At 34.9% G+C, this 9,651-nt stretch overlaps 1 protein-coding gene across 1 annotated transcript; it reads right to left on the reverse strand.

The window, feature by feature from the left end:
• Window positions 1–216: 216 nt before the first annotated feature.
• On the reverse strand, window positions 217–6,252 carry LOC149958936 (uncharacterized). The gene is made up of 2 exons (XM_090167291.1): window positions 5,792–6,252; window positions 217–767 (listed from the first exon to the last, which is right to left on the reverse strand). The coding sequence occupies exons 1-2, from the start codon at window positions 6,250–6,252 to the stop codon at window positions 509–511; spliced, it is 720 nt and encodes a 239-aa protein (XP_090023417.1). The 3' UTR covers window positions 217–508.
• Between the last annotated feature and the right edge of the window lie 3,399 nt (window positions 6,253–9,651).

Raw genomic sequence — 9,651 nt, forward strand, 5'->3', positions numbered from 1 at the left:
TTTACTGTACAAGAATGACTAGAATAACTCATCATACATGTAAAATTAATGTTAAAATTTATATAATAATAACTCGACATATCAATACAGTTACATATGAATAAACCAATCTCACCCTGACATAAGTTACTATGGCGCCATCTCTGGATTCATTGTACAACTATTATTTAACAAATAAACTGTCGTCTGCTAAATAACAATTTAGTGACGGCGCTAGTAGAAAATTTCGTCAGCTATGGCAGAAACTTACATTTGGTTGAATCTTTCGTGAATCTTTCGTGAATTTTTACCAATCCAGGGCTGGATCGTCTTGCTTTCAAACTCGAAGTACCGCAGTACTCGCGAAACAGAAAAGTTAAATTTATGGACAAAATTACGAGATATTGTACAGTAGAACCCGAGTCGTAGACCAAGTATTAGCTGATACACTTTAGAACACGCTAACAATTTCGTTGTTTTAATGGCGCTGTGAGCTAACTTTGGTTGGTCCTTTGTGAGATCAGATAGGTCACTGGTAAAACGCGGCGCCACTCCTGGTGGTCATTGAGTGTCCTCCCGCTTCCCTCTGCTGTTGTTTCCGGTCACGTTCGTCGGCTTCGTGCAGAATGTCCTTGAGGTCGTGGATGTAGTCGATGGCGTACCTCAGGGTCTCAACTTTGCTCAGTCTCTTATCACGGTCTTTGCCCTCCAGGGGCAGATGGTTCCTTAACCTCTCAAAGCCTTCGTTGACGTTCCGAACTCTCTGTCGCTCGCGTTCGTTCCGTCTTCTAGGAACAAATGTACCACTGAATTACAAAATTGGTTAGTGACGTTATCATTTCACAATTCGCATATTACATACAGGGAAACAAAGTGCGTAGGAACCAAAGAGTATAAAAACTACGTAACCTAGAGATATAATGACGGTCGAAAGCAGTAAAGGAAGTTGTAGCAACCGGGGGGGAAGGCACTCAGTGAATTTGCACTTCAAATTTCGGTACCGCAGCGCCACTACGGCAGTTTTTAGTACAATAAATAATAATACCGGAGAAAAATGGCAGTTACGGTGTTGCGGAGGTGCTAAATTTGGCATTTTGGATATTTAATTGTCTAATATCTGTCAATTCAAAAAAGTGACAGTAATTGGTTACTGTTTCGTGATTTTTTAGTTAGAATTTGTGGATTCGTTGTTTCGGTGTTTATTTTCAAAAAGTGAAGAATAAGGCGTTTGTTCTCTAACGTTGCGAAGTCCTAAAGGTAGCCAAGTCCTTAAGGAATTTTCAAGAATGTTGAACTAAATCAAAATGATTGCCACTTAAAACTGCCGTAGTGGCGCTGCGGTACCGAAATTTAAAGTGTAAATTCACTGAGTGCCTTCCCCCCCGGTTGCTACAACTTCCTTTACTGCTTTCGACCGTCATTATATCTCTAGGTTACGTAGTTTTTATACTCTTTGTAGGAAGGTTCTAGAAGTTGGAGGGGGCAAAGAGAAACGAAAAGTGGTCTGGAGAAAGGTTTTCAATTTTTAATGGTGTGTACTATTTACTACTATGTAAATTGGCGGGAAAAGACTGAAATTTAAACACAGTTGTGGTTCTATAAACTGTATATGCTTTTAAAATAATAATTTGAGCCTTTTGAAAATTTCAACTGACCAAAATGTTGGAGGGGGCAATAACATTAGTTGCCCCTCCCAACATAATTCTAGGGAGGGGCATTGCCCCCCCCCAATGCCCCTCCCGGTTCCTACGCCCCTGAAACAAACCTTTAAAAACCGCCATCGAGTATTAAATTTTAATTTCGTATTTTTACACTAGACGCCAGCTTGGATATTTTGGCGCAAAATATTTTTAAAAAAATCAAATTATTATATGTATTATATAATTTAAGTGCTATTTCAAGCTGAAAGTTTATATAAAATATTTTAGAAAATATAGTTATACAAAGTTTCAGCTTTTAAATAACCACAATTTAAATTAGTCTTTCGCGGGTTTTATATTTTTTGATATTTCTGATTGTAAACTGATGGCGCCATCTAGTAACAAGTAGATTACTAAAAATGTACACACAATGGCGGTACCCCTGTTAAAGGGTCTTCTCCCTTCTTATATGCGTATTGGTGTGTCTCTTAGATCAGCTCATTATTTCACCGTAGGGCTTGTGAATACGATATGACGATTGTATCAGAAAAAATGTAATTTTTACTCCATACTAAGTAGTGCTTCAAACCGATTTTCAGATAACAATTGTTAACCCGGCCACCATAAATTCGCTACGACTGCCCAGCTTCTTTTAGAGATAGTGCAGTCAGGCCTATGGATGAATACACTAGCTCTCTTTAGTGGGAGAGCTGGGGAAGCATTGCGGAATTGGGGGAAAAACCGTAAACAAGAAGACCACGTTAATTTATGGAAACGCCTATTAAAGCATTAAAAGTCGTTAGATGACTTGGGCCTTGGTTATTAGCTTAGCTGATTTTTATGGTTATTATGATTATTATTAATTGCATTTTGAATCAAGTTAATAATAACGATAGATTTGATTTCGGATTATCTGAATTTACACTCTGATCTTTTCAGATCAGTTGATGCGGGTCAAAATGCAAACTAGATAGTTTAAATCCGAAACTAATCTGAATTCCTCACAAACCGATAAATTGGAGATTAGCAGATTTCAAATGCTCACAGTTACCAATTTGAAATAACCCCCGATTAAATTCTAAATTTTAATAACTGTTTATTTTGATTTGGTTCGGCTAACTGAATCTGATTTTTTACTTGAGATAATAAATCAGATACAATAGATCTTAAAAGAAATTGATTTGAAAAAATTCAACGGTTATATTGTGTAAATTGGCGCGTGCTTGCTCGGAAGGGATAATCTTATTGGCTAAGACAAATGCGGATAAATATTGCTAAGCCCACGTGATTCTATTTTATTATCAGAATAAATAATTACACGTGCGACGAAAAAATGGGCGATATCATCGAGATTCACGCATTTTTAATTTAAAAACCCTTCCTTTTGACGGTTTTTATTTTGGAGCGAATAATTTCTTTTAGCGTCTATTTGAAATCGGATTGCTCGGTGAGGGGAATGTATAAGACTAACCTGATCTGACCTAGGAGCAACAAACACAAGGAGAACGCAGCTAGCCTTTAAACACGCTAACGCCGTGTTGTGTACAATTTTCATTGGACGAGCCTTTAAGCTAAACGTTTTACGGGTGGGGGGAAAGACAATTTCCGAATTTTCCCCTTCCGACGCCAGCAAACGCTAAAGCGTCTAACCAATGAAAAAATGTACGCAAGAAAATGCACGTCTTTTGACGGGTTGCGTTCTCCTTGTGTGGGGTGTTGTGTTTGTTGCTCCTAGATCTGACTAACTAATTATCTGCAGTTGCTTCTTTTATAAGGCAATTTTTTTTACCAAATTGTACTTATTGTTTACGTACCTATTTATTTATATGTCTAAAGTATTTAAGACTTTAAAACTTTGTTATTGATTTAACGTTATCAAACAGTCCTTAAATTGTTACCCAGAGCTCATTTGAATGTATACGCGATCAATCCAAGACTTTCTTCTCCTATTGACTTTTGGTATAATGTCATATACCAAGAAATAAGATACCTGGTTGATTTGGTTCTGTTTAGGAGGGAAATTAGGAGCAACTCTAGAAATAGTATCAACCTAGTCATTATCTCTTAAGTATAAATAATGACATTTTTGGCCGTACAGTCCCGATCGAAAGCTTCTGGCCGTTTTCTCTTGGCAGCCATTTTGTTTCTATTTAGGTAGAGAGCCGAATGAGGGCTTCTATGAAAGTAAACTCTCCCGAAAATAATATAGGTGAAAATTAATGCTCTACCATTATTAGGGCGCGAGCAAAGCCGGAAATTGCCAAACCCCTCCAAAATCGGATTTGTGGTTGTAAATTATTGAAGAAATAGTGATGACGGAAAACATGAAAATTAACCCTATTTTAATTTTTAAGTGAAACAAAGCAAGCGTGAAAGTAGTATTTCAAATAATATCGCTATTTGGGGTGAAGCAAAAAAAATCATGGTCACTAGCGATAATATTTTATTTATTTTTTCATGACGTCATTTTGGAGGGGTTTGGCTATTTCCGGCTTTGATCGTGCCCTAATTGTGGTAGGACATTAATTTTCAGTGCATATTATTTTTGTGAGGGTATTCTTTCATAGAAGCCCTCATTCGACTCTCTACCTAAAATAGAAACAAAATGACTGCCCAGAGAAAACGGCCAGAAACTTTTGATCGGGACTGTAAATGATTCACCGAAGGGTTACAGGAAATTCCAAGCTGATCTAAAGATTACAAAGCCATAAAATGACGGTTAAAAGACCGCGATTAAATATGAATAAACGGAAAATTATAATTAATATACTGCGAATAAAGGGAAGCTCCGCTAATGACAAATTTAATTATGATTAACTCTTTAAAAAACCAATCAACTCCAAATATTTAAATCCATTTTTTACAAGAACGGCATAAGATAAATGTATGGGGTTTGTTTTATTTTGTTAAATAGCTAATAACCTAAAATCTATTCTGAGCACATTTCCAATTCAGACCCTCCATTATTTTATAAAAAATATATAAAATTTGGTGGGTTTGAAGTCACATTTGAGCTATCGCTCTCGATAGTTATAGCACCAATAGATTCTGTTTTGATATTATTTCTTACAGACGCGTAATAACTATTATTTTTTAATTTTCTTGTTTCGCGGCCGAGACCTGAATGAATTAAAACTTGAAAAGACGATGTTTCGAAGCGTGTAGGCTCCTACTCGTCTTTGGTTAGAGACTGTTCATTTATCATACTCTAACAATACAGAGTGACGCTGAGGGAATCCTTACCCCCTCTGGTGGCAGAAAACGTTACTAAACAATCACAGAGTTTCCCCTTAAAAATAATAAACTGCAAATAACTTGAAAAACTGCTATTGAAATGAATAAACTGAATTTAAAATTAATAAACTGCTATTGAAATGAATAAACCGAATTTAAAATGAATAAACCGAATTTAAAATGAATAAACCGAATTTAAAATGAATAAACCGAATTTAAAATGAATAAACCGAATTTAAAATGAATAAACTGCTATTGAAATGAATAAACCGAATTTAAAATGAATAAACTGCTGTTGTAATGAATAAATTGCAATTTAAAATGAATAAACCGAATTTAAAATGAATAAATCGAGTTAAAAATTAATAAACCGAATTGAAAATGAATAAATCCAATTGAAAATGAATGAACTGCTATTGAAATGAATAAACCGAATTTAAAATGAATAAATCGAATTAAAAATGAATAAACCGAATTGAAAATGAATAAACTGAATTTAAAATGAATAAACTGAATTTAAAATGAATAAGCCGCAATTTTAAACGAATAAACCGAATTCAAAATGAATAAACCGCAATTTAAAATGAATAAACCGCAATTTCAAATGAATAAACCGAATTGAAAATGAATAAACCGAATTTAAAAAGAATAAACCGAATTTAAAATGAAAAAACCAAATTTAAAATGAAAAAACCAAATTTAAAATGAATAACCTGCAATTAAAAATGAATAAACTGCAATTTAAAATGAATAAACCGAATTTAAAATGAATAAACCGCAATTTAAAACGAATAAACCGCAATTTAAAATAAACAAACCGAATTTAAAATGAATAAACCGCAATTTAAAATAAATAAACCGAATTTAAAATGAATAAACCGCGATTAAAATTGAATAAACAGCGATGAAAAATGATTGAATCGAGAGATGGTAATTACCTGATGAAAGAGGGCTCCAGCCAGTACTCGTAGGGTCCGTAGGGCGTGGGCAGAGGGATCTTGCAGTGCGGAGAAAACGGGTCCTGCACCTCCGATTTGCCGCTTTTGTCGCTTTTCTGCGAACCCGGACTGTCCAGTCGATTCTCGGCCGTCGGCGAGAACTGACCGTAGTTGAAGTCCTCTCCGTTGCGAGAGGTGAACTGACCGGCGTCCAAGGACGGATAATAAGCTTCCTGCATGAGTCCCATTTCGGTCAGTTGATCAGGTGGCTGGATGGCCAAGGTCAAGGCAGACTGGTCAAAGTCAGTCTGATGGATTTGTAAAATGTCCACCGCGTTAAGTGGCCCTCCGCCGTAACTGGTCATCGCGGGGGTCAACATCATGTATTCCGGGGGTGGAGTTTGGTCATTCTGTTGTGGTTGACCGCTAGGCGAACTTGGTTCTTCCGCGGTTGATTCCATTAGATCTGAAAATACCAATAAAACAATGGCGTTATTGGCGCTGGCCCTAAGAATAAGGATCCACTAAAAGCGGCCTATTATAAAGGACCCCAAAGACCTTAGTTACGCTACTGTAACAAAACATTGTGACTTATTGGAAATTTAAATCTTCTCTATTGGGTTCGTGACAGAGAAGATTAATTTCATTCAATGTGCCAAAGTCGTTTACTCAATCAAAATGATCTCTGTACAAAAGCTGTAATAGCTAGGAGCAACAAACACAAGGAGAGTGCAGCCAGGGCCGTCTTTACGTGATTGGGGGCCCCTGGGCAAAGCGATACGCGGGGCCCCTAATAATTCCAGTCAATTTCTTAAAGGCCTAGGTTTTTTTCTGCTGGTCCCCCTTTAAATTAACTTATTGGAGCACAAATAAACCGGTGGTAGGCCAACCGCTGAACATGTTGGCCTAATTTAAAGGGGGGCAGGCAGAAGAAAAACTAGGCTTTTAACCTCCAATGCAAAGTCCATCGTCGCCCTAATCTTCAAATATTGGTTCAAATAAAAAAATGCGATGGTATACACCGTCTATATCACGAAAAGACATGTTTTAGATAGTTTAAAAATTTGTAAAATGTAAATAGACAATACTACAATTTAAAAAATGTGAAAAACAATATTTGTGAGATTCATCTTCTTCACCTTACAAAAGTTGAAAATGGGGCCCTCCAGAATCTTGGGGCCCTAGGGCAGTGCCCTATTTGCCCAATGGGAAAGACGGCACTGAGTGCAGCTAGCCTTTAAACACGCATTGCTGTGTACAAATTTCATTGGACGAACCTTTACGCTGAGCGTTTTACGGAAAGGGGGAAGACAATTTCCGAATTGTCCCCTTCCGACGGCAGTAGGCGATAATGCGTCTAACCAATGAAAAATGTACACAAGAAAATACACGACTTTTGACGGGTTGCGTTCTCCTTGTGTGGGGTGCTGTGTTTGTTGCTCCTAGGTAATAGCTGGTTTAAACTCCGACGCTCTGAAAGAGCTCTGAAATAGCTCGCAAAATTCATAGACAGATTTCCAAAGAGAATCTAATCACGAACTACACAGAGATTGCAACAGTGGAGTGTAAACACTCGAGATCATCCAGTGGAGAATGATTTAAGTTTTAGCATGGTGAATACTTTTTGGCTGTTCTGGGATAATAATAATCAGCTAGGCTAATACCCAAGGCACCACCTTAGTTCTAAGTCATCATGCGACTTTTAAAGCCATTAATGATAGCTAGTTCACCTTTTTAACGTCATTTCACTCCAATTCGGTCCTCGCATGGATTAATTAACACATGCATACATGTTAATTAATCCATGGTCCTCGTAAATAGAATATATCGGTTTGGTATAGACCAGGGTAAATATATTTTAGAAAATAATACATATAATAACATAAGTAACATAATTAACACTATTGTTTTAATGCTAATTTCGTTACAGAACCTTTTTTCGATACTGACACTCTCGGCAAGCTCCGATTTGGATTCGCCATCGAACTGAGTAGCACATTATCGTGGTTGGTAGTAGTAAATTTCAATTAAAGCAAGTGACGGCTCGACGTGAAGTAGTATTTTCAATAGATGTCGCTAGCGTCTAAATAAAAAAGGCGGTACTTATAGGCACCCTTCGCGTTGATTGGACCGTTTGTAAATTGGTCAATAACATAAATTACAGCAATTATAAACAATATTTTTACATGGGATATATAATTTAGGTTAAAGTCCACTAAATAGAGTATAATTTGTCTAAATATAACACTCTACAATGGCTCTCTGACGACGTTATCATTTGGCTATTTAGCTTCCTTTGTCATTAGTAGGTGGCACCACGCTCTCCAGTAAAGTCACTTTTTTCTAAGAATCTGATAGATCCATGGCCATCTCTAAAAACAGGGGCCTTTTCATAATACAGGTGGCAATGATAGAGCCGCCATTTGCTTTGAGGCATATTCAGACACTAGGTGCTATGTGTTGAGAACTAAACCTAAATTGCGCAATAACTCTGACACTCTGTTGGGTGATACTTTTTGCTAACAGGGTTGCCACATTTCAGGGAAAAGTCAGGAAATTTGAAAATGGGTCAAAAGTTTTGCAATTTTTTTTAGCGTTGCAATAACTTTTGTACTGAAATATAAGTTGATTTAAATTTATTTACTTCTGATAAAAGTAAAATATAAAGTTCAATATTGTATAATTTTGGCCTTAATAAGTCAGGGAAATCTCATAAAATGGTAAAGGAAAACAGGGAATTAGAATCTGAAAATATTGTGGCAACCCTGGTTAAATGTCATACTTATCTATGCGTACCTATTTCTCCCATACGACCGAATCAGGACTAGGTGGATACATTTCTGTCTGTTCTAGAACTAAAAGTGTACAATTTTTACTCTTAAACCAATCTAGTGCTTCAGGCCGATTCTCAGATACAAGTTGCGTTATCTGAACCGAGTTAATAATATAACGATAGATCAGATATCGTATTCGCATTTACGCTCAAATATTATCAGATCAGTTGATACGGATCAAAATGGAAAAACCAGAAAAGTTTGATATATTCCTCAATCAAATTCCTTTCGTTATTTTGATTTGCTTAATACAAGAGAATAGAAAGGTTAAGCAGAGCACTCTAGAATAATAATAATTTAATTTTTAGTTTAAATTAATTACAATGAAGGTGAATTGTTAATGAATAGAGACTTATTAAAATAGATAAATCAAATGCTTAAAAAATTTAAATATATAAATCAATTAAAAAAGATAAATCAAATGCTTTAAAAAATTTAAATATATAAATCAATTAAACAAGATAAATCAAATGCTTAAAAATTTTAAATATATAAATCAATTAAACAAGATAAATCAAATGCTTAAAAAATGTAAATATATAAATCTATTAAAAAAGATAAATCAAATGCTTAAAAAAATTAAATAAATAAATCAATTAAAATAGATATATCAAATGCTTAAAAATCAATTAGATTTTTCCAATTAAAATAAATAAATCAATTAAAATAGATATATCAAATGCTTAAAAATCAATTAGATTTTTCCAATTAAAATAAATAAATCAATTAAAATAGATAAATGAAATGTTAAAAAATCAATTAGATTTATCAATTAAAAAAATAAATCAATTAGAATAGATAAATGAAATGTTTAAAAATCAATTAGATTTAATAATTATAATAAATAAATCAATTAAAAAAGATAAATCAAATGTAAAAAAATTAGACTTTGTGAAGTGCTTGAAAACGGCATTGTACACGCCAGTATGCCGAAACATGTGACGCGATTTTAATTGGATTATTAAAACTTATTTTATAGTGTACCGGTAATCGTTGCATGGTTTTATTTTTAATTACTGCTTTAAA

Source organism: Leiobunum rupestre, chromosome 2, assembly GCF_980474605.1.
Source record: "Leiobunum rupestre chromosome 2, qqLeiRupe1.1.hap1, whole genome shotgun sequence".
Lineage (NCBI taxonomy): Eukaryota > Metazoa > Arthropoda > Arachnida > Opiliones > Sclerosomatidae > Leiobunum > Leiobunum rupestre.